At 46.8% G+C, this 25,000-nt stretch overlaps 1 protein-coding gene across 1 annotated transcript in view; it reads right to left on the bottom strand.

Moving 5' to 3' along the window:
- Positions 1-25,000, bottom strand: part of LOC135201643 (actin-related protein 3-like) — a 127,538-nt gene that overhangs the window by 100,216 nt on the left and 2,322 nt on the right. Inside the window, exon 2 of the mRNA XM_064230740.1 lies at positions 9,942-10,122. Coding sequence (XP_064086810.1) covers positions 9,942-10,122 — 181 coding nt within the window. The remainder of the gene's footprint in view (positions 1-9,941; positions 10,123-25,000) is intronic.

Here is a 25,000-nt window from a genome sequence, read left to right as displayed (position 1 = left end):
TCGGACAGAATAGGAGAAAACAAACAAAGAAATATATATCATAGGCAGTCAAAACTCAACCCAAGGTCTAAGATACTAACAACTCAAAGTCTCCTACCATAATGCCACCAAACTGCAGAAGCACAGGACAAGGAGTAAGTGCATAGTCAGTCCGTCTGTACTAAAGTCAGGTGACCGACCAGGTGACCAGTCAGACGAATTGTGGACAGCAAGGCTGCACCCTGAAGACTATCAAGCACTATTCTTTCCCTAAAGGATGAGTGTCTGGACTGTCTGGGCGATTCAAAGCTAAGCAAACCTTGGGGGTGTATCAACGCAACCCGACGTCGCCAGCAACGAATCGCTCATGAGGCAACTCCTAACTCAATGCTTTCTGGTGCCAAGAGAAAGGTCGCGGAGCAAAAAGGCGATTGCAGTCCCGAAGGACGAATGCCTGACAGTCCAACCTGGTCTCATGTTACACGATCATCGGGGGTGTATCAACGCAACCGACTTCGTCAACAAGAAACTCAGGGCTACTAAATGTCGCCTGATCTCACACGAGCGTCTGACTCCGAGAAAACAGGTGAGACAAAAAGTAGATGGTGAGCGAGTCACCAGATGACAGCAGATGATCCATCGACTAATTCCCTGTCCAGGACAGTGGAAGAAGCAGGAGTCGTCAGGACAAGCGAACCAGTGGCTAGTCCTAGGTCAGCATCGACTCTGGGAGAAGCGTAGTCGCCAGTGCCGACAACCCAGTGGCTGGAACCATTTCACACTGACAATGGAAGCAGCATGAGTTGCCAAGCAGTCAGTCCTTGTCATCAACAACACCTAAATACCAAACTGCCTAATTCCCATTATATCTACGTCAAAAACTGCCATGGGTTATAATACAAAAACAAAAAATATATACAACAAAACAAAAATTAATGAATAATATACAGGTAGCAACCAAACGTAAAACAGGAAGACTACCTAATTCTCCTGTCTGACGACCTGTCCTGCCATCACCAACGGGCCCAAAGAACGAAGGTCGCCTAGAACTAGAGAAATATCCCTCAAGTAAAAAGAGGCAAAAACAGAATTAGAACGCTAAATCGCCGCCTCAAGCACCTTGGCGACTGAGACGTTCTTCATAAAAGCTACTGATGTAGCAACTGCTCTAATACTGTGTGCTCTCGGCGTCTGGTCTTCCCCAGCAGCCGAACCACCAGTTTTAACGATCAGATCTCTGAGAAAAAAGGATACACCATTCTTTGAAATAGGTCTCTTGACATTTCGGGGTGAAACAAACAGATGACGGGGACGACCCTGAATGTCCTTCGTGCGGCGTAAATAACATGAGAGCGCCCTAACAGGGCAAAGAACTAATTCCTCATTTAAATTACCAACAAAGTCGACCAGCGACTTCAGTACGAAAGACCTGGGAATGGGATTATCAGACGATTCAGTCTTTGCAACAAATTCAGGAAGGTATGACAAAATCATGTCTTGTCCAGATCTGGCAACCAGAAAAGAGAGTGCTTGCAGTTCACCCACCCTCTTGGCTGTAGCCAGTGAGACAAGGAAGAGTGTCTTAGAAGAGAGGTCCCTAAATTTGGCAGAATTCAGAGGCTCAAACGGAGGGAACCTTAAGGCTTGAAGGACTTTGTTAACGTCCCATGTCGGAGGCGAACACTGCGGCCTGGGTCGAGATAGGGAAAAAGATCGAAGTAAATCTCTAATGACATAAGATGAAGAGATCTCAGGGAGCCTTGGCTCCTTAAAAGCATAGGAAAGCATAGACCTATAACCCTTAATGCACGAAGGTGACAGGGCCCTGTCATGGATGTAAATGAACTAAAAACTCCGCTACTTTCGGTAAGGAAGGTCTAGAAATTGAATGTCCTTGAGACTTACACCAACGTCTGTCAAACCGACCATTTAGCCTGATAATTTACTCTGGTTGATTGCCGTCTGGCAAGAGCCAACTGTCGCGCCACTCTGGAGGAGAACCCTTCGTGCTTGGAGAACCTCCTGACAGTCTCCAGGCATGAAGATGAAGCATGTGGAGCATCTGATGGAACCGATGAAAATGGTGTTGTTTGAGAAGATCTGGTCTCTCTGGCAGGCGAATGGGGGGTTCCACCAGTGCTTCCAGAAGGTCGGGAAACCACTCCTTCTGTGGCCAGAAGGGGGCGATCAAGGTGAGATCCAGACGCTTAGTTGCCCTCACTTTGTTGAGGACTGACCTCACCAGAGAGAACGGAGGAAAAGCATAGGCTTGAAGTCCCTCCCAGTCCTGCAAAAGAGAGTCTGTCCCGGCACTCTGAGGAGTCTGGTAAGGGGCGAAGAATATCTGGCACCGAAAATTCAGTGGGGTGGCAAACAGATCGACTGTGACAGGCCATTTCTTCCTGAGGCTGTCGAAGACTTCCTGGCAAAGTGTCCACTCCGACCCTTGAACTTCGTTCGGTCTCGACAAGGCGTCTGCTAAGACGTTGTGATGGCCCAGGATAAACTGAGGGACCAACGTAATCCCCCTGTCTTCTGCCCAACACAGGATTGATCGGGCTTCTTGACTGAGAAGATCCGACTGTGTGCCGCCTTGGTTTCTCAAGTACGAGACTGCTGTGGTGTTGTCGACAAAGATCGCGACAACAGACTCCAACAGTTGTTCCTGAAATGAAAGAAGGCCTAGGTACACTGCCCTCAGTTCCCTCCAATTTATTGACATGATCCTCTCCTCCTCTAACCAAAGGCCCGAAGCGGCTTCGGAGCCCAGGTGTGCGCCCCAGCCTTGATCCGAGGCGTCTGACCAAAACATTAGGTCCGGAGGAACCGAAAGAAGAGATGTCCCTGACTTGAGGCGGTGAACTTGCATCCACCAACGGAGATCCTTCCGACATTGTGGAGAAGAGGCGACTATCGTGTCCTCGGACAAGAAATCCCATGACTGGCGAAGTGTCGACTGAAGGGACCTCATTCTGAGACGACCTCCGGGAACCAGTTGGATGAGGGATGACAAATGGCCCAGGAGAGACCTCCAAAGAAAAACTGGCTGCGTTATGGAGGACAAAAATTCTTCGATCAGACTAATCTGGGAATTCAAAACAATCCCCAGATAAGTCATGATCTGGCAAGGGATTAGACTGGACTTGTTGAAGTTGACACGAATGCCCAACTCGACACAGAGACAGAACTATCTCCCTCGACCGGAGACATTTCTCTAGAGATTCCGCCTGGACTAGCCAATCGTCCAGATACCGAAGCATCCTTACATTTAACTGATGCAGAATAGCTGAAACAGGAGCCATCACCCGAGAAAAGACCTGTGGAGCAGTGGTGAGGCCGAAACAAAGGGTCTTGAACTGGAAAACTCCCGAGTCCGTGAAAAACCGAAGGTAAGGTCTGCTTCTTGGATGGATGGGGATTTGCAGATAAGCATCCTGCAGATCGATGGAAATCATCCAGTCCCCCTCCTGACGGATGAAAGAACAGTCTGGACCGTGTCTCCAATCCTGAACTTGGACTTTAGAATGAACTTGTTCAAAACCGAAAGATCTATGATGGGGCGCCAGGCACCCGAGGCCTTTAGAACTACAAACATCCGAGAGTAAAACCCGGGAGAAGGAGGAGCTCCCTCTATGGCATCTTTCTCCAAGAGGGCCGAAAGCTCCTTCTCCAAGGCTTGACCCCTGATTGAGTGAGGGGAATAACTGCTGAACTCGAGAGGACGATTGGAAAGTGGAGGTCTGGAAACAAAAGGGATCTCGTAACCTTCCTTCAGGACCTCCACCACCCAAGCATCCACCGCTCTCCCCTGCCAAGCTGACCAATGGCGGGAGAGACAAGCTCCTACTCTGTCGGTCCAGGCAGAGGTGATGACTCCTACTTCCGAAAATTCTTACGCAGAGACAAGGAAGAAGAAGAAGAAGAAGAAGAAGAAGAAGAAGAAGAAGAAGAAGAAGAAGAAGAAGAAGGTCCTCCTGGAGGTTGAGCTCTTTCTCTGCCCTTAGAGCCACGCCAAGAACCTCTCCCGCGTTTCAAAGGGTGAGCACCAGAGGATGAAGTAGAGGCACCAGCAACCTGAGATGTACTCTGGAAAAAAGAGCCAGGAGGAGGTTGTTGGGCTGGAGCAGAGGGTACAGATCTGGTCCTAAACTTACGCTTACTCCTTGAAGGAACGGGAGGAAGACCAGAGGAAAAAGCTCTTGATAAGGCCCAGTGAGCTTGGGAAGAGGCATCACCTTGATGTTCCTTCAAAACCTCAGAAAGCACAGAAATATCGAAAAGGAAATCGCCAAAAGGAGAAGAGGACAACAGACGGGTTCTCTGAATCTCCGATACAGAGGAGGGTAACTGCGACAAATACAGGTTACGCCTTAGAGAAACAAGAAAGGCCTGCATTGAAGCAGCAAGCTTGTTCTGATGTACAGAAGCGATTGAAATGGATGAGCAGAATTTCTCAAAAAGAGGAGCATCAGGAGGAACAAACCCGGAGTCCTTGATATACATTAAAAGCCCTCCGAGGACCCACATATTGAAGGATTGAGCTTCTTGTAAGGAGCTCATAACAGACTCCATAGCAATAAAATCTTCAATTGAGACAGAAACCAAAGCCTTAGAAGGCAAGGGTTGACTTGAAAGTCGGACAAAAATCAGGATTTGGCTTGGGGGGTCGAGAGAATGAAGATTCATCCGCCACCTGGTAAACTCTTCTCCGGTGTCGTAGAAGAAAGAGAGCTTCCTCTTCCCTTCCCCGATCACCTTCGAAAGTTTAGCGGCAACGTCCGCCCTCACTCTCGCGAACCTCTGGGCAAAGGGAAAACGTAAAAATTCCCGTGACCGGGAAGGACCGTCAAGAAAAATCCCTTCTGTAATACAACGAGGCGGAGGCTGCTTCTGCTCTTTAGGCCTCGCCTGAGGAAGAAAACTCAAAATTAAATCAAAAAGTTTCTTGAATTCTACATCATGACATCCATTCGAGGAAACATCAATATCACACGAATCCGCGTCATCATCATCATCATCGTCAGATCCTAACTTAGAAACTTCCCCTGAAGTAAGATCCTGATGACTAGCTATCTTAGGCCTGACACTAATATCCCTCCCCCTTCTCCTAAATAAGCGCCCTTTGGCACTGTTACGGGACTAACAGGGGACACGTTGGGTAAAGATTCGTTAGGCACCTGCCGGACCGGATCCCCCCTAGGCCTTCGCCACGACGGGGTTCACAAGCCGGGGTATCTGTCGCACTGTTACCCATGGTGCTGTCGACAGGTACCTGACAAGGAGCTGAAAATGAATCTAAAAGAGTGTTAGACATTCTAGTAAAGGCTTCTTGAAAATTCTCTGACAGATTGTTAAACTTAGCTGAAATATCTCTATCTAGACTAAGTTGTAATTTCTTAAAATTCTGTTTCCAGGTAGTTTCCATTGCCAAAATCTTTGAATCTACATCAGAAATAACTTCACTAATTACCGGTTGTACAGGGGGCAAAGCATCAATTAATTCGGAATTGGAGTCGTACGATACCGAAACCGAAGAGCCAGAACCATGAGCGCACAAGTCAAAGAATTCGTTAGATACAGTTTTAGCAATCTATTTCTTTTTCTCCTTAACCGATCTTTTACGCTGCAAGATTGTTTGGCGTTTCATATAAGCAGTCATATCCTCGTCAGACCAGGGCTTACATACGTCACAACGAGAAGTCAAGTCACAAACCTGTCCACGACAAGAGCTACAAATGTCATGGGGTTCATACTCCCTGCTACTCATCCTTGTCCCACAAACCGGGCAGTTCCTGATGTTGCTGGCAGAAGGAAGCATCGTAATTTCTTGGCAATCCATTGTAGAATTGGACAGGTCAGTAGTTCCGGGTCGCGCAAAAGTTCGTAATTTAAGATAAGAACCACAACAGAAATCAAAGTTAATTCACTATTTCGTGATGTAATGCGTGAGTGGTAATTCACATAAAGTCTCATTTAACAAATAATGAAAGCTTTAAAGGCACAAAAATGTTTAAGGAAATTTATAAAGAGCGGCCGTGATGTAAACAACACGGGCGCTCGTTAACAACTGATTTGAGGGAAGGTTTTTGTATCTGTCAACGACAGTGTTGCCAACTGGCGGACAGAATAGGAGGTAACAGGGTTGCCAATGTGGTAAATTTTGGTGCGGTTTTTGGGGATTTAGGGCTAGATAAATTATATTTAGGTAATGTTTATTAATATGAATGGTTATTATACTGTTTGGTGGTTTCATTAGTTGAAGAGAGATACTAATGACAATTTATGGCTTACTGTGTGCTAGGAAAAATGATTGTTTGGCGCTCGTTCGATACTCGTAAGAATGTAAACAATCGATTGGATGGTTTGTTTTTTCTTTGTTTGTGTATTATAGTTAATGATTAATTAATAATTATTTGAAATGAGTACATACTGATTATTTATACATTTTATTGGCATATTCTAAGCTTTTAGCTCTTAGGTTTAGATGTCAGAATCATAGACTAGGCTACAGTAGCAACCGCTAACATAGGCTAAGGGACATATGCTAAAGTCCTAATATATGCAGTAAAAATGGGGTTGAACATTACATGCAGTTGAATATTACTCAAGTATGTACAGTATTTTGCCTTTTTGGAGTCATATTTCTTCCGTCGTAACCCTAGAACATGTGTTTTAGGCCTGGAAATATAATTTTTTATGGGGTGTTTTTGGAGGGCTTGGAACGGATTAGCCATTTTACATGTAAATGTGCTTCCAAGATACGAAAAACTCTTGATACGAAGGCCGTCTCGGAACGGATTAATTTCGTATCTCGAGGTACCACTGTATATATATAGAATAGATATTATAATAATATATATATAGATATATATAGATATAGTTATATATATATAATATAATATATATAGATTATATTATAATATTATCATATATTATATTTTTATAATATATATCTATATATATATAATATATATATTATATATATATATTATATATATATATATATATATATATATACACACACACATATATACATACAAACATATTATATACATATATAGATATATATATATATATATATATATATATATATATATATATATATATATATTAGTGAAAAGTGCTTCAACACACACACATTATATATATATATATATAATATATATATATATATATATATATATATATATATATATATATATATATATATATATATATATATATATATATATTTTATATACAAAGTTTGGAATGTGATAAATCCAAATATAAAAGCGAGTCATGAAGGAAAAGTAAACAACAGTCCTGCCGTCTCTGGTCAGCCTGACATCTTTTCTATTTGTGAGCCTGGTCCTGATCCAGTGCCCGAGATAGAAATTCCTGCCGCATCCTGCCAGCCTTTTACCATTTTACCGCCTACCTCCTCCCTTTTGGAAGAGGTAAGCCCACCAGTTAACCCCGGACTTGCTTCCGAGGGTGATTCAACGGAGGTTTCCTTAACCTCCCCACGTCAAATCACTGCCAGATAGGACTCTTCACCCGTGACAGAGCACACTGCTAGCCTTGGTGACTCCACAGATTCACAACCTGTGGGGGCATCTCGGCCTTATCATCCAGTGCCACGGAAGGAGTTCTGGAACATGTTCTGCCGAGACTGTGGCCGCAAGGGTCACATGTCTGCCAACTACGGAGGGTGCGCGAATTACAATATTCCCGCCATCGCAATGGCAGTTACAAATTCCTCCTCACTAGGACCCCCAGCTAAGGGCTCTATAACTGTCGCACCCCTCCAAAGTCATTATCCGCCAAGCCACGTCAGAGCCTACAACGACTCTGGCGCTCAAATCTCCCTGATACGGGAAGACCGAATCCCCTGAGGGGCTAACGTCGATAGACGTCAATTAATCACCATCGAAGGTATCAACCACATCAAGCTGATCCTTCCGACCGTACAATTGAGGGTCACCAGACCTAATTTCTCCAAAGTATGTACTCTTGCAGTTGCAAGCTACATCCCAGGAGGTTACGACCTCCTCCTAGGGCAAGACATGAAGTCTCCCTCACCTTTCAAAAAGCCTAGGGGTCCTAACCCCACGTCAAGTCACTCCAAAGCAAGGAGTCATCAAAATTCTACATCCTCCAGGAAGTACGTCCACCAACAGTCTCCCCCGTTACCAAGGAGGGAGATTGATCATTCACAGTTCCGTTGCAAAACCTGCAACGTACTAGGGCACTCCACGAATTGGCCTAGGTGCCCTAGTAGACTACCAGCAGCGGACACTGTCCATGTTCCACAAGGCTTAGCCTTCAACAAGAGACAGGAGCCTCTGTCTCCCACTACCAAGGGCCCGCTGAGAGGTATTGCACCTCCGGTACCCGTCACAGGTCCAGTCGACCTCAACTCTCTGCCAGTGCCACTTGGCAGCACTGAGCAGTGCCAAGCTCCGTCCAGCCTGGACGTAGAGCCACCACCGAACTTGACCTCTGCGCCTGGCCCTGAGCTAGCGCCGGAGCCTAACCTAATCAGGGATCCTCCTACAGGAGATCCTCCAACAGGCATGGAGCTTACCGCAGCCCATGGCCAATCTCCAGCCCATCATTCTTCTTCACCCTTATCACTGTCGCCCGAGGATGAACCTCAGACAGACCCAACATTCTCACCTCCTCTGGACGACCAGGAACTGCCCGACCAGGAGTCAGCCTGGAGTCTTACCCTTACGACGGCTGTCGCAGCAGCCGAAGTTAGGGCCTCCCCTGCAGTAGGTTCCACCTCTACGACGGTTGCTGCAGATACCAAACTGACCACACTGGTTGTTAATTCCACATCTGCCAGGCACTCTATAGAAAGATTGTGAACATTATACCACAATGAAAGCAGATTTAGTTTAAAGTTACAATGTTTTTCAGCCCTGGCTTTCCTTCCATGTCATGATGTTGTTACAGGCTTTGAAGAACTATCAGAAGATGAATTTCTTTCCCATTTTGAATTAACATACTTGGTGTTATGAGAGGAAGAGGTAACAATAGGAGAGGGCCAACACCGTTATTTCCAATTCTTATGAGGAATATTCATTAAAGAGAGGAGCTTTGCTTGTTATGGATGTAGGTACTATCAACAACAGCCCTGAAGGATTCAACAACAATTTTTTTTATAAATATTGCACAATCTTATCAAAATAAGATCTGGAAATGTATTACATTTTTGAAGGAGGGGGAAATTTTAGTGCAAACAAAAATAATACAATTTGAATGAGGAGAGGAGATTCGTAATCCAAAGAAGTACAAAAATATCAATCATAAAACTGAAGACAGCTGGTGAGCTATGTAACGCAGATGATAAAATCACATTTCACCGATCTGTTGCTTATATCTCCATTCAATTTGAATGAAAAGAATGTGTTCTTATTTGTAAAATATCCATTTTGTTTCATTATAATGACATTTTTGCATTTTTAGTCAATAAAACCTCATGCATTTTATTTTTTATAAACAAAATGTCCATGAATAAAACTTTTAATTTTAAATCTTAAGGCTTCCATTTAATAAAACCCAATTGTTTTTTTGTTTTTTTTATTCTAAAGCACTATCAGGGTTTCATCACTTAGGTTGGGCTTCAAATAACAAAATAAGCACTTATAAAAAGAGAAATGGTAGTTTTGGTCCAAATGAGCAATCATATGAAAAGAGGAATCACTTTTTCTTTTCAGACTGAAATTGTCTTCAGGTAGGTTAGATTTTCTGAGCTCAATCTTTTAATTTGCCAATGGCAATATTCCTCACTGGCAATTTTCTCAAAGGCAGTTTTCCCCACTGGCTATTTTCCACCTGGTAATCTTTCGGCTGGAAATTTTCCTAAAACAGCCATGTAATTACTTGGTAAGTTACTTATATAAAACATCACATTAATCTGTAACCATGTCATATGCAAGTAGAAGACTTAAATAATAGGCCAAGGAACTCACCTTTACAGCATAGCCAGTTGCATCCATGGCTTCATCACCAATGAAAAAGTCTAAATCCTCTACACCCTTGCATAACCGTCTTTGGGACTGTTCTCCTACTTTAGCCGTTTCCTTAATAGCCACAGCAGACGGAATAATCATCTGGGGCTCATGGTTACCAGCAAAACCCAACTTTGTGTACCTGAAAACAAAATACATAATGCATTATATATTTGCACTCGAATATATTTACACAAAGGGATACACTGTCTGACAATATGAAAACATGATTCATCCATTAGTCATCAAGTTTAATTCTAGTGGCAATGCCAAATGCACAAATAATAAAATCTTTCCCTGATCAGATTTTTCTCCACTGTAATACTATATATATAATTACAGTTTTTACTAGATATATATCCTTCATCAGTCTCAATTCCTATGGGAAAAATGGAATATGATCTCCCACAGGGAGGGAGGGACAAATTAAATTCTGTTATCTCTCATCAGATACAGCATTGACAGGTTCTGAGCTTACACCATAAATCTAAGGAATGAACCAGACAGTGTCAAGTTACATTGAAAAGCCATAGTAACTTGACAACATAAATCTTCAAGACTAGAGGTAACAAAAAGACACTCGAGTGTGAGATCTCAGTCCAAGACCTAAACCATAGGCTCATACTGAGCTTGAGTTAAGCTGTGGAGGATGAGTCACATCCCAATTTGGAGGCCTATGGTCCTGTGATGAGCAAGACTGTTCAAAGCTCCTCACAAGCATAACAAATCTGCCAAGGAGGAGAAGCCTATGCCCTTCAGTCAGAATACTGATTGAAGGCAGTGAAACAACCTTTCACTGTAGTAATTGAAAGGAGGTTGCCTCAATGAAGGTAGATCCGGGAGTCCACAATCCAATGAAAAATTTGTCCAACTGGAGAGACCCCTCCCAGGACACCAATCACAGATGATGACAACTTTTCCTATAGCTGCTGGATAAGCTCCAACCATGAAGGTTGAGGATCTGTACCAGAATTTGTAGGTAATGGAAGAGTGGATCACAAGAGTATCTTTCACTGTACCTCAACCAAGAGACCCAGCAGATCAAGAAACCATATGGCACAGGACCAACAACGAGCTATCAGGGTCATTTTGAGACCAAGTAATCAAAGTTCAGTTAATCGTTCAGCAAATCAGACATAAATGTACAGCTTGTCTCAGATGAGCTGGAAGGTGTACTCCAAAGCTGCATAGATATCTGGAACAAGAGAGAAGGCTACCACAGCTTTATGTTTAGTTGTGTGGCTAACAGGTCAATCACCAGTGCTCCCCAATGCTTGAAAAGCCTCTGCCATGAAAGGATGATGGAACCTTCCTGTCTCTTAAAACATTTTCCTGGCAGCTAAGTCAGTCTACCAAAACATTCCTCCTTCCCAGAATATATTTGGTTGACAGCTCAGTGGCTTGGCAAACCACTCATGTGTATACTGCTTCACCAACTAACAAAGGTGAAGCAAAATGTTCCCCACGTTTCCCTGGTCACTCTAGTCAAGTAGTCACTCATCAACACTACGAAGTGACCCATCACACAATCCTGAAATGCCTGCAGACTTGGTAGGATTACATACTTATGATTCCATGATGTTATAAAGATGAGGTTTGTTCACACAAAGCTCACCACAATATTTGCTTTCATAATGCAGCAACCTTCTGCTGCATGCAGACAATCCAGGGATTAAACATACATCAAATAAGACATCCAGTGAAAGAGTGGAAGAAAAAATCAAATTAAAGACTCCCATGTGAATCTGTTGAGTTTAAATTTGACCCCAAAGACTTTCATAATGTTTATTGAATATTTTATGAATGAACAAAGTTCCATGGAAAGATACGTAATTAAGTTTGTAATAGTTTTATTTCATTTCAAAGTTGATAAATATAGCCCTAATATTTTTTTCTATTTCATTAAAAGGGGTTAATTCTGATTTGTTTCATTTTAAGATTGACTTTCTGACATTTTGCAATGAATGAAAATATGTTATTGTCATGATACAATAAAGTTTTGTGCATACTTACCTGGCAGATATATACTTAGCTATAGACTCCGTCGTCCCCGATAGAAATTCGAATTTCGCGGCACTCTCTACATGTAGGTCAGGTGATCTACCGCCCCGCCGCTAGTGGCGGGAATAGGAATCATTCCCGTTTTCTAAGACAGATTTTCTCTTCCGCCTGTCTCCTGAGGGGAGGTCGGGTGGGCCATTAACCGTATATATCTGCCAGGTAAGTATGCACAAAACTTTATTGTATCATGACAATAACATTTTTATGCATTCAACTTACCTGTCAGATATATACTTAGCTGATTGGCACCTTTGGCGGAGGGTAAGAGACAGCTAATTTACTGAAATAGACAGGAAACAACATATGTTGTAGGTAATAAAAATAAAAAATGACAATTTGTCGAAAATTGCATTTTTCCTAACTATACAACCTGAGGTCCTTTTACAATAGGAAGTAGCTAAGCGGCAGCTGGAACGGTCGTAAGCTTCGAACAAGGGGAGAACGGTAGTTAACTGCTTGTCCGATCGTCGCGCGCCGCGCGACTGGGAGGTAAACAAATCACTTTTGCTTTTGGCCCATGCAAAATACGCAGAGTGAGGGGTGGCATGAGGAGGGACTTTATGTTAAAGGACCTCAGGTTTGTATAGTTAGGAAAAATGCAATTTTCGACAAATTGTCATTTGTTCCGATACGTAATACAAACCCTCGGTCCTTTAACAATAGGAAGACTCATTCTTGGTGGGAGGAATCTGAGTCTTTTGATGAACAGACTGGTGTTCGTCCATCCCTGGAATGCCTCCCTGGTCGTAAGAGCGAGGGAGGGATCCAAGCCTCTGTCCGATTGATCGGGGTGTGCACCGCAGGATCAATGGTCAGACCTCTGGGCGGAGTAGTACTAAGAGAGAGGCAAGCGTATCTCTTCGTACCAGCAAGCAAGAACTTGTTCCTGTTTGCAAGAGGCAACATAAAGTATGGGTTGTCTCAAGCTGGCATCCACTTCCTCCCCCTTGTTGGAGGAAGTGGTGGATATACGCTCCTATCCCTAGTGAAAGGGATAGGATGGGGCTCTGTTGAGTAGCTCACCTGCATCTTGTCCTTATCCAGCAGGGTGACGACCGTGTCCCTCTAACCACAGGTAGAGGGGAAGAAAAGATGGGAAGGAGGAGCCAGTCACACTCTCATTCACCATCCATTTCTTACGGTCACACTAGGACTCGATGCTGTTCAGCCTGCGAGGGTCTGGGTTCGCTACACAACGTGTTGAGCAGCCACCACGGGTCCCAAGGAAAAAGATCCAAGGACCTGTGGGCAATATCCCGAAGGTAGAAGGAAGGGCATGTGGTCTGGTTGGACCAGACCCCTGCCTTCAGTACCTGCGCCAAGGAGAAGTTCTTGTGGACAAGGCAGCATCTCCTTCGCATCGAAGGCGGTGAAGTCCATTAGGGAGGGGATTGTGAACGACTCGAACCAATCGTCAGGGACGAAAGGGGTTCTGAGTCTTCGCTACGAAGTTCGGTACAAAATCGAGCGTCACGGATCCCCATCCCCTGGGTGCCTGACTTCGCAGGAGAAGTCATGCAGTTCCTCAGAGGAAAAGAAGGAAATAGTCGCATGACCTATCCCTCTTCTCTACTTCGGTGATGTCCATTACCCATACTGGTCTGTCCGTTAGCAACGAAGTCTCTCGCATCCTCCTATCCCCATGCAGCGAAGTTCTCGGTAGTGGATAGGACACCGACACTCCATGGTGGGTGTCAATGGTATGGGTACTGTGACAAGCTATTAAAACGAAGTAATGGTTGCTGTGTAACAACCGAACTAAGTCAACAGCGTAATTCGTACTGACTCGGGCGCTCTGACAGCTGCCGACTGACTGCGTTTCGGTAGGAGGCAAGTTGTCAAAGCATCCGAGTAAGTCACGTGACCTTCGCCTTTAAAGGGTTATGCCGAGAGCCAAACAAATGATGTTTTGTTTGTCACCAATGCCGGACAGCGAGGTGATGATTCTTTAAGGCATGTACCCAACAGGCGAAAGTCAATTGCCTTCTAGAGACCGAGGTCCCTGAAGGCAAAACATCTCATGTTTGTTGAATCTCAGCTAAGGAGAAACAACACTATGTACCGTTGAAGACGAAGGTAGATATTGATGCAACCTACGTCTTCACATATGAATCGAGAGAAGGATCTCAGATTCATAACCTGTGCTTACAAATGACTGAAAACGCTACCGCTATTTCAATTGCTGTCCGGTGAGAAGTCGTAGTTGCAATGAAAGCGGGGCGTTCTTCGGTAATGAAAACACAGGTGAAAGCCGCCTGAAGAACTGCTTCTCATGGCTGAACATTTGGAGGTAGAGCTGTCAGGTCGGAGAGTAGGCGATGTCTTCTGACACATCTCGTAATTCGGGTTGAACAATGAACAATTGTACACCTACGAATAGAGATATTTTGAAGACACTCAGATGTCTGCAAAATCATTCGCATTATCGCAGTGCGATGCAGCGGGAGACTTGTACAGACTTCTGTTACCGTGCGGTAAACAGAAAGATGAAAGTCCAAGAGATATCTCTGTTGAAAATTCTCGCAATGTCGAAGGCGATGGAATCCAGCGGTTCACCGACAGTAGATGGTCCTTCATTATTGCGAGAATCCCCGTTAATCAGAGACCTAAGTCCATGATTGTTAGGCAGAGATACGGTTCGGTAGTCAATCAAGCAGGGGAGAGAGGAGACATACATGACCGTGAATCTCGGAGGCCCAGCTGATACTGAGCTGCTATGAGGCAGTTCAATACGCAGTGGTTGAGCCTGCTGACTCGTCATCCTGAGTTGCCAGGTAATCCATTATTCCACGAAGGAATGCGTTCGGCTAGAACTACCGAGCATAAAAGATATGCTCGGGCAATTATATTTAGGCGAAACGAATTTCGGTAAATATAAAAAGTTGAAATGGTGTTGTCGTGACAAAACCATAAGTATATAAAATTGAAACTGAAAAACTCCTGGGAGGTTGCAGGCAACCCGAGTTGCAGTTTCAATTAGAATACTTCTCGTCTAGTCGCAATCGTAGAATAACTAGGATAATGCGCCTACCCTCGGACAAGTCAACTGCTTAGCAGAATCCAGGTCGCGAGGTTAATATACGTAGTATATTTGTAGGATTCTGAACAACGATCTCCATCCTAAATTCTTTCCTTCAAGAAAACAAATAAGGATTGGAGAGCGACCACCTTCGTTCTCTATCAAAGAGAGTGAAGGTGAAGTCTTCCTCGAAGGAAAGCTTCAATGGTGAACAGAATACTAAGACGATAGTTCAAGCCAAACTGGATATTTCCCGTCCCGATCTCCTCTATTCCAGGTTGGTCGCCTACTGTGAGATAGTTTCTTTCAGCAGCAGTCTTCTCCACAATGCTAGAAATTCCAGGAATTCGAGCATAGGCGAGGTTCCCGATTATCGTGTAACATATCGGGGATTCTCGTCTCGCTCACTTTGGACCGTGGTCTCGCGTAAGTGTTTGAAGATCGTAAAAAACTCGAACACTCTGAATGCGCTAGAAATTCCGTAGAATTCTAAGCAGTCTGCGAAACCCCCACCGAATTCGTCAAACGATATCGGCTGGTGGTGTTCTCGATTCCCGTAGAAATCGAGAATGGAGCAGGATTCCTCCTCAACGACCGGGCTTACGTCAGGTAGGACCCGAAGGTCCCCCGGTAGCGCAGTCCCGAACGTGGGATCCTACAAAGAAATCTCTGTAGGATCCTTCCCCTTTCCCTCGTAGCCGTAAGGAGAGAGGGAATGGGGAAGGAATTGGATACTCGCTCGCCTTCCCAGTGGAACTAGCAGTTGGAGAAGAGTAGGAGCAGCCATCGCCTTGCGGCGATGGCCTCTCAGAGTCTGGGAAAACGTATCGTCAGGAGAAAACGTTTTCCCGAGGAGGGTTACGAACTCTCACTGTAGGTAAGGGTCTGCCGCCACTGTGAACGTCGTCTGGGTGGGGCTGATCGACACCTGACAGGAGAGAGCCGATACCGTCCTCCGACTCATTCCAGTCCTCGTCGAGGTCGAAACCTCTCAGGAGGACCGAAGGAGTATTTAAATACGGTGTCCGAAGACACGTAGAAAACGCCGCTGTCGCAGTAGAGGAGGGGGTGGAAGTAGCTTGGTTATCGACCGGCCAGAACTGAGAGCCTTCTTGTCCGGAGACGAGACACTGGTTCGAGACAGAATCGGCAAGCTCCGATCGCGGCAGACCCACCGTCGGTTTGGGTTCCCTCTCGGGCCCCAAAACGACTCGAGCAGAGACGTGGGCTCTGCTGGTGGGAGCGGCAATCCTTCCGCAGGGTCATTATGCTGACGAATCAGCTTAATGACTTCTGCAAATTCCTCTGTATCTCGGGAGTAACCGCGTCTTGCGGAGTAGGACCGTCCAGTCCCTCCAACAAGAACAGATCCCTAGATACTCCTCCTTCAGAAGGAGGAAGAGCGGCAGACCCCTGACGGTCGCCTCCAGCTAATTGCGCGTATGTCCTGGTCGGTCCTAGAACCGTGCCTGGTCCATACGGCGTCATAGCGGGGTCGCGAGCGGCGCACCTCTCGCGATCACTCATAGGTACCTCGCTCCTCCCGGCGTAGCCCGAGGAGGTTGAAGGTACAATGAGAGGCAGACCTGACGCTCCCCCCTAGCTCGCTGGCAGGACCAGCGTGCTTGGAGGGCTGCTGCTGATCGTCAACCCGCGGTGGCGATCGAGCAGCATGCCTAGCCTTGCCGCTCGCCTGAGGCGAGAGGCTTGGCTGAGAACGTCGACGCTGATCTCTAGCGTCAGGCGAGCTGTTGCTGGTTACCGTCTCCGCCCGGTCCCGATGGGAGCGGCGTCAGGTGACCTGCTAGGCTCGCTGTCACGGTGAGACCGGCGAGCGTCCTCTCGGCGCGTCGAGCCGCTGGTACCAGCCGTGGCTGGTACCGACGGCCGCGGGGGGGAACCCCTTTCTCGCCTCAACCCGTTATGGGAGAGGCGACCTTGACGCTCCCCCTCGCTCGCTGGCAGGACCAGCGTGCGTGGAGGGCTGCTGCTGATCGTCAACCCGCGGTGACGGTCGAGCAGCAGGCCTAGCCTTACCGCTCGCCTGGGGCGATTGGCTCGGCTGAGAACGTCGAGACCGATCTCTAGCGTCAGGCGAGCTGCCGCTGGTCACCGTCTCCCCGCCCGGCCCGGTCCCATCGGAGCGGCGGACGGGTGACCTGCTAGGCTCTGTGTCGCGTCGAGACCGGCCAGCGTCCTCTCGGCGCGTCGAGTCGCTGGTACCACCGTGGCTGGTACCGGCGGCCGCGGGGACTCCTTCCTCGCCTCAACCCGTGGCTTGATCAGCGACCGTCACGTTAGCCCGAGCAGCCAGTTGATCGCTGCGAGAGCGTCCACTGGCCTGGCGAGAGTCGTGTGCACGACTCTCGCCAGTCTTCTGCTCCGCGCCGCTGTCTTGACGGCGAGCGAGCTCGGGCGTCAAAACTTTGGCTGAACGGTCTTCTTGGAAGAGCGTCCACTCGGTGCTTCTCGCGAACGAGAAGCGCCGAGACGGAACCTGGTTTAGCGGCAGACCCCCCCCGCTAGCACCAGGTGAGGACGCACCAGCCGAGGCTGGTGCCCTCTGGTCCCCGTCGACTTCTTCTTTGCAGAAGAAGCGACGGGCCCCGTTCCCGAAGGAACAGGAGGACCAGCAGAAGAGCTCCCCAGCTCGCCTGAGCGAGCCGGGCCCTTAGAAGATCCCGAAGGAGTCTTCTTAGGGGGGAAGGAGGCAACCTTCTTCTTCTTCGGCTGTTGGCCTTAGAAGTCGACTTATTAGCCAGGCTCCGCAGGACAGACGTCAGGTCTTCCATCCAGGAGGGAGCCGGGGCAGTTGCCGAAGCAACAGGGCCCGACTGCACCTGTCCGGAAAGACCTGAGACTGTGACAGCATCACCAACAGCAGGAACAACAGGAACAGGTCCAGGAACAGCAGGAACATCTGAAAGTGAATGAGCAGCAGGCACCTGATCTGAAAGGGAATGAGCGGCTGGGACCGCAACAGGTACGGCAGGCACGGCAGGTACACAGGAGAGACAGGCGTCCTGTCGGCAGCTACCGTCATCCTCGGCACTGGCGGCAGGTCCAGGGGGGTACTCTTTGGGCAGCGGCAGTCCGGGGTCGGCAATACAAAGAACCCAGGTGGCGGTGGCACCGTCCTGATTGGCACGGCAGGAATTTGTTCTGGATTGCAGCCGTGGGTGTTACCGACATACATGTGGTGTGTACACCAGGTGTAGGTGACATCTCATATGCTGGTGTCGAGATTGTGGTTGTTGTAGTGGTTACCGTATCATGAGTGACCACTGCCGACCCCGCCAACCGCTGAATCAACCCCTGCAGTCCCAGCGACTCCCACACCTGTCCCAGGTCGTCCTCGCTGATGGCAAACCTGCGGAAGCAACAGTCGGGTTAATTAGAGGGGCTTCCTCGCGCCTGGGGGGAGAGAACCCCACCCAGAGCGGACGGAAGACCCCGAGTACAACTGGACGTCCGTTACCAAAGTAGTCCTCGTACAGCACCCACTGCGCCTCTGACGAATGCATACACGTTACACAGGGCTCGTTGCGGGAGCACTCTCGCCCCCGACAACGATACAACCTCGTGAGGATCTACATCTACATCCTAAGGTCGTCTCCCACGGATGTAGCACCTGCGGTTAACATAGATAGATATGTAAGAGGGGTTCCCTCACGCACGGGGGGAAGACATGCCCCACCCCGAACGCAAGGAAGACCCCAAATACAAAATACAATGAAGAAGCTGAGCGGGGGGCAGGAAGGAAGACGAAGAATCGGCTACCAACTTCCTGGCAGACCTTCGCTTCCCCCACCCCCGCACAGCAGTGAAAAGTAATATGAAAATGAAACAGAATACTGCACTTGCGATTTCATTTCACATAAAAAATCGTAAGGATCAATTCCCGGGTAAGAACGAAAATTGATCCAGATTAAATTCATGCAATCAATAAATGAAAATGAAAAGAATATTGCAATTGCGAATCCACTTTCATTGCATTCTATTATACAAAATTAAAAGTTCGTGCCGAGCGCAATCACACTCTCGGTAACGAACGCACAGGGCAAAAATATAATGAAAAAAGTACTTACATTTTTCAATTACACCCTTTCGCCCAAATACATGAGCTCGGCGCGACGCGCCCCCCGCCCTCGTCAACCGAGGACATAATCAAGGGTTTCAATTCATGAAAAAGAGCGGAAATCGCCGTCTCTACGGCGATAGCTCCATGTTGATTCATAATTAAGTAATGAAAATGAAAAACAGTTGTACTTACAGTTTCATTTTCAGTCAAAACCAAACCATTAGTAGAAAACACAATATAAACAAAGCCTACGACGATGAAGCGGGCAGAGAGCGATGACGACAACGTCCTTCACACCGCGGCCGAAAGCAAAAGTGATTTGTTTACCTCCCAGTGACGATCGGACAAGCAGTTAACTACCGTTCTACCCTTGTTCGAAGCTTACGACCGTTCCAGCTGCCGCTTAGCTACTTCCTATTGTTAAAGGACCGAGGGTTTGTATTACGTATCGGAACAAACCTTGATTCCTACCTGTGTTAGCGAAAGACTTCATGGCTACTGCCTAGGAGCCTGTATTGCTTCAAGAGCCTCAGCGAGGTAGTGACCTCATGCTAAGAGTCTTGATGGTCTGTTACAGGGGTCTTACCCACTTACGCTTCAGAACCTTAGGATCTTTGTCAATGGGGTCCTATCCACTTACATGACAAAACACCTTGCCTATTGGCATGATCATACAGCACGACACTAATCCTGATCACCTGATCCTAATTGGGGTTAGTACTAAGATTGAAAGGAGTCATCCCCGAACATCCTTTCAAGCAACCCACAACTCAACAACAATATTACAAATAATCATTAAAAACATAAAAACAAAATTAAGGATCAGCGTCTGCTCCATTTCCCAGCATAGAATCCACTGATACATAAGGTCCAAGAGAAAAACATTTTTCGTATGTTATTCTAACTCCTTTAAATAGTGGGATGCAAATACTGAATTGCACCTCCAATAAGTTGCTGCTAAAAGTGTCATGGACATATTCTTAGTGAAAGAAAGGGAAGTTGCCACAGCCCAGACTTCGTGAGCTTTTACTCTCAGCAGCTTTAAAGAGTTCTCTTGGCTATTCCTGTAAGCTTCGGTAATCACATTTCTGACAAAGAACGCCAGTGCGTTCTTTGACATAGGTCTTTTGGGGTTTCTTACCGAACACCAAAGACTTTGTCGACATCCCTGAAGCTGTGTCTTCTTTTTTAAATAGAATTTTAAGGTCCTGACTGGGCAAAGGGACCGATCCAACTCTCTACCTACTAGAGAAGAGAGTCCCTTGACTTCAAAACTTCTAGGCCAAGGTTTAGAAGGGTTTTCATTCTTTGCTAGGAATAAATCCTGGAAAGAAATAACAGCCGAGTCTTTTTTTAAATCCCACCCGAGAGTCCAAAGCATGTAATTCACTGAACCTCTTAGCAGTTGCGAGGGCCAACAGGAATATGCATTTACTAGTAAGATCTCTGAATGAGATTTTATCTGGAGGTTCGAACCTGTCCGAAATCAAGAATTTTAGGACTACGTCAAGGTTCCAACTTGGGGGAATAGAAGATCTCAATTTAGTAGTCTCGAAAGACCTGATGAGATCATGAAGATCCTTATTATTTTCCAGATTCAGTCCTCTGTTTCTAAAAACAGCTGAGAGCATGCTCTTATATCCCTTGATAGTGGATACAGCCAATTTCGACTCTTCTCTTAAGAAGAGGAGAAAATCCGCGATTTCGGTCACAGAGGTATTGGAAGAGGACAGCTTCTTCGACCTACACCATCTACGGAACACTTCCCACTTCGATTGGTAGACCCGCAAGATAGAGGCTCTGCGGGCTCTAGCAATTGCAGTTGCCACTTTCTTTGAAAAGCCTCTCGCTCTGACCAGTCTTTCAATAGTCGAAAGGCAGTCAGGGAGAGACTTTGGATGTTTTTGTGGAACCTCTCGAAGTGGGGTTGTCTGAGCAGATCTGTCCTGTTTGGTAGAGATCTGGGGAAGTCCACCGTCCATTCCAGTACCTCTGTGAACCAGTTTCGGGAAGGCCAGAAGGGAGCAATTAGAATTAGTCTTGTTCCCTCCGATGCCACAAACTTTCTTGGTACTTCCCCCAGCAATTTGAATGGGGGAAAGGCGTAGGCGTCTATGCCTGACCAATCCATGAGGAAAGCATCGATCGCCGTGGCTCTGGGATCTTCTTCCAGAGAGCAGAAGTTGTCTATCTTCCTGGAGAGGAACGTGGCAAACAGGTCGATCTGGGGTCTTCCCCAGAGGGACCACATTTGTCTGCAGACTTCTGAGTGGAGCATCCACTCTGTCGGGAGTACCTGGTTCTTTCTGCTCAACCTGTCTGCCCTTAGGTTTTTTACCCCTTGAACAAACCTTGTCCGCAGAATTATGCCCCGTTCCTCTGTCCAGGTTAATAGATCTCTCGCTATTTCGTACAGTGAGAAAGAGTGAGTGCCCCCTTGATTCCGGACGTAAGCCAGAGCTGTGGTATTGTCGGAATTGACTTCCGCTTCAAAGTATTCCAGGGCTAGATGAATCGCCAGGAGTTCCTTCGCATTGATGTGCAGTGTAGCCTGTTCTTTGGTCCAGGTACCCGCCACTTCCCTTGGACCCAGTGTTGCTCCCAAACTTGTTTCCGAGGCATCGGAAAACAACACTCGGTGAGGGTTCCGAATCAAGAGAGACACCCCTTCGTTGTTTGTTAATGGGGTTAACCACCACTTCAGGTTGGATTTTATCCCCTGTTGAACAGGAAAACAGTCTGACAAGTCTCCTGTCTTTTGACTCCACATTTGTCTGAGATAAAACTGCAGAGGTCTGAGATTTAATCTCCCTAGGGAAATGAACTGCTCTAACGAGGAAAGGGTGCCCAGCAGACTGAGCCATTCCCTCGCCAAGGTCCGTTCTTTCCCTAGGAAGTACGAGATTTTTTCTAAGCCTCGAGCAATTCTCTCTTGTGATGGAAACGCTCGAAAACCCCGAGAATCCATCTGTATCCCCAGATGTTCTGTCTGGGGATCAATTGTGATTTCTCGAGGTTCACGAGGTAGTCCCAGAGATTTTGTCAAATCCAAAGTCTTCTCCAAGTACTTCAAGCACTGAAGTTCCGATTTTGCTCTTAATAGCCAATCGTCTAGATAAAGGGATATATTTATCCCTTCTAGATGTAGCCATCTCGCAACATTCGTCATTAGCCTCGTGAACACTTGAGGGGCCGTAGACAGGCCGAAGCATAGGGCTCTGAATTTGAATACTTTTCCCTGCATCATGAATCGGAGATATTTCTTCGATGATGGATGCAGGGGGACATGAAAGTAAGCATCCTGTAGATCTAAGGAGACCATCCAATCTCCTGGACGAAGAGCCGCAAGAACCGATTTCGATGTTTCCATAGAGGACTTTGTGTTCTCTACAATTCGGTTCAATGCGCTCACATCCAGGACCGGTCTCCACCCTCCCGAGGATTTCGGAACCAGAAAAAGACGGTTGTAGGATCCTCGAAAATGCGGATCCCGAACCAATTCGATGGCCTCCTTTTGCAACATCTGTTCTATCAGTTGCAATAATGCTTCTTTCTTGGCAGGGTCCCTGTATTGGGCTGACAGTTCCCTCGGGATCGTTGTCAAGGGAGGCCTGTCTCGAAAGGGGATCATATATCCCTTCGTTACCACTGAAAGGGACCATCTTTCTGCCTCTCTCAGAGTCCATTCTTCGGAAAATTTCCGAAGTCTGGCTCCGACTGGTGCTTGAAGGACTGGTGTCTCATTTTGTTTTCTTGATAGGCCTGAATGAAGACCTACCTCTCTTCTGTATTCCTCTCTTCTTAAAGGAGGGTCTGGAAGAGGAGCTCCCTCGAAAGGGCTGTTGAGGAGTACGACTCTCTCTCTTTACAGGAACCGAAGTCCTTGATTTCTTTGCAGATTGGGCCAAGAGATCTTGCGTGGCCTTTTCTGTCAAAGAATGAGATATGTCCTTCACTAGTTGTGCAGGAAACAATTGGTCCGAAAGAGGAGCATAAAGAAGAGATGACCTCTAAATAGGAGTAACTGCTTTCGTCAGAAAGGAACTAAATAAGACTCTCTTCTTCAGAATTCCAGTTCCAAAAAGCGAGGCCACCTCTCCTGATCCATCTTGAACTGCTTTGTCCATGCAGGACAGTACACTATAAAGGACTTCTGGGCTAAGAGATTCATTCTCTTGAGTCTTCTCGGCCAACACCCCAAGGGACCAGTCTAAGAAGTTAAAAACTTCTAAGACATTAAACAATCCCTTGAGGAGATGGTCCATCTCAGAAGTCCCCCATGTGATCTTTGCCGATGACAAGGCTTGTCTCCTTGAAGAATCCACCAGATTCGAAAAATCTGCTTCGGCAGTGGTAGGGAGAGCTAGACCCAGTGATTCGCCCGTCTCGTACCAGATTCCCTTCTTTCCTGATAGTTTGGAAGGAGGGCAGGCAAAGACTGTCTTCCCCGCCTTCTCCTTGGATTTAAACCAATTTCCTACGAATCGGAGAGCCTTATTCATGGAAATGGTTGGCTTCATCTTAATGAAAGATGATGACTTCGAGACCTTAGTACTTGTAAACAAAGACCTCGGAGAAGGAGGAGCAGTAGGGCTTAAAGAGTCCCCAAACTCTTGAAGTGAGAGGGCTGCCAGCGTCTTGTAATCTGACAAGCCTGGAGCCGAGTGATCTTCCGAGTCCGAAACTTCTTCCAAATCCAATTCTATTTCCGAAGAGGATTGTTTATTTTCAATAGGAGACGGGTCTCTTGCAACATCTGCCCCACTCTCGCAAGAACGAAGACCGCCTGTGCGGCAACTTGCGTCCCTACGAGAGATAGGTTGATCCTGCAACACGACCTTATCCTTCTCCTGGCAAGAGCGACGGCCGCCTGTGCGGCACCTTTCTCTCCTGTCAGAGGAAGGATGTCCTCTCCTATCGCTTTCCACAGAGCCACCCATATCCTGACAAGGTCTACGGCCGCCTGTGCGGCACCTAGAGTCCCTGTCAGGTAAAGGCTTATCCTTCCGAAAGCTAGACAAATCCTCCTGGCTTAACTGTCTTTTGGAAGAAGTCCGTACCTTCTGGCGCCTGGATGGCGCTTCTGGTTCATTGCGCTCGGTTGGCGCTTGTGGCTCATTGCGCCAGGTTGGCGCTCGTGGCTCCTTGTGCCAGACTGGCGCTTCTGGTGCATTTCGGCAGGGTGGCGCTTCTGGCTCATATGGAGCTTCTAGCACATCGCGCCAGGTTGGCGCATTCTTCATACTCATCCGAGTAGAATCCGCAACTTTTACGTTCGATTCTTCTTTCCTTCCCTTCGTTCTCTTTATCGGAAGGAAAGAGTCCTTTTTTCGGGGAGTCTCCTTCGTAAGAACTCCTACTAAAGCGGAGAGCTGCTCCTGTACCTTTAGTAGAATTTTCGCAGCAGCATTCTCTTTTTCCTTTCCCGATTCAGGTGAAGGTCGTCTAGAAGAGGAAGGGGACTCCACTTTGCATTTAGGAATTAATTTGCTTTTCTTCCTTTCACATGGAGATCCATTGGAGAAAAGCTCAGGGCTTGAATTCAAAGTTGGAGCCTTCCAACTCCTTTTTAAGGAGCGTGACAGTTCATCAGAGCTCCAGCCCCTTACATTAGGTGAAGAATCTGAAGACGAAAAACACTGTTTTAGGATGCTTTTTCGGTAGCGATCCTTGGCAGTTCGGGTCGTCACAGAATCTGCCGAGGGGGACGCTGATCGGTGGGGATTCTACACACCCACCTCCGTAAGGCTTTTGACATTCCTTCTCCTCTGGGCCTGTGAGCTTGGAAGAGGTCTAGGCCTGGGAGCGAGATGAAGCCGATCAGACGCACCCTCCACTGCACTAGGGACACTTATCACT

Source organism: Macrobrachium nipponense, chromosome 28 (genome assembly GCF_015104395.2).
Source record: "Macrobrachium nipponense isolate FS-2020 chromosome 28, ASM1510439v2, whole genome shotgun sequence".
NCBI lineage: Eukaryota > Metazoa > Arthropoda > Malacostraca > Decapoda > Palaemonidae > Macrobrachium > Macrobrachium nipponense.
Note: the sequence above shows the minus strand (reverse complement) of the source record. Positions and strands in the feature narration are given on the sequence as shown.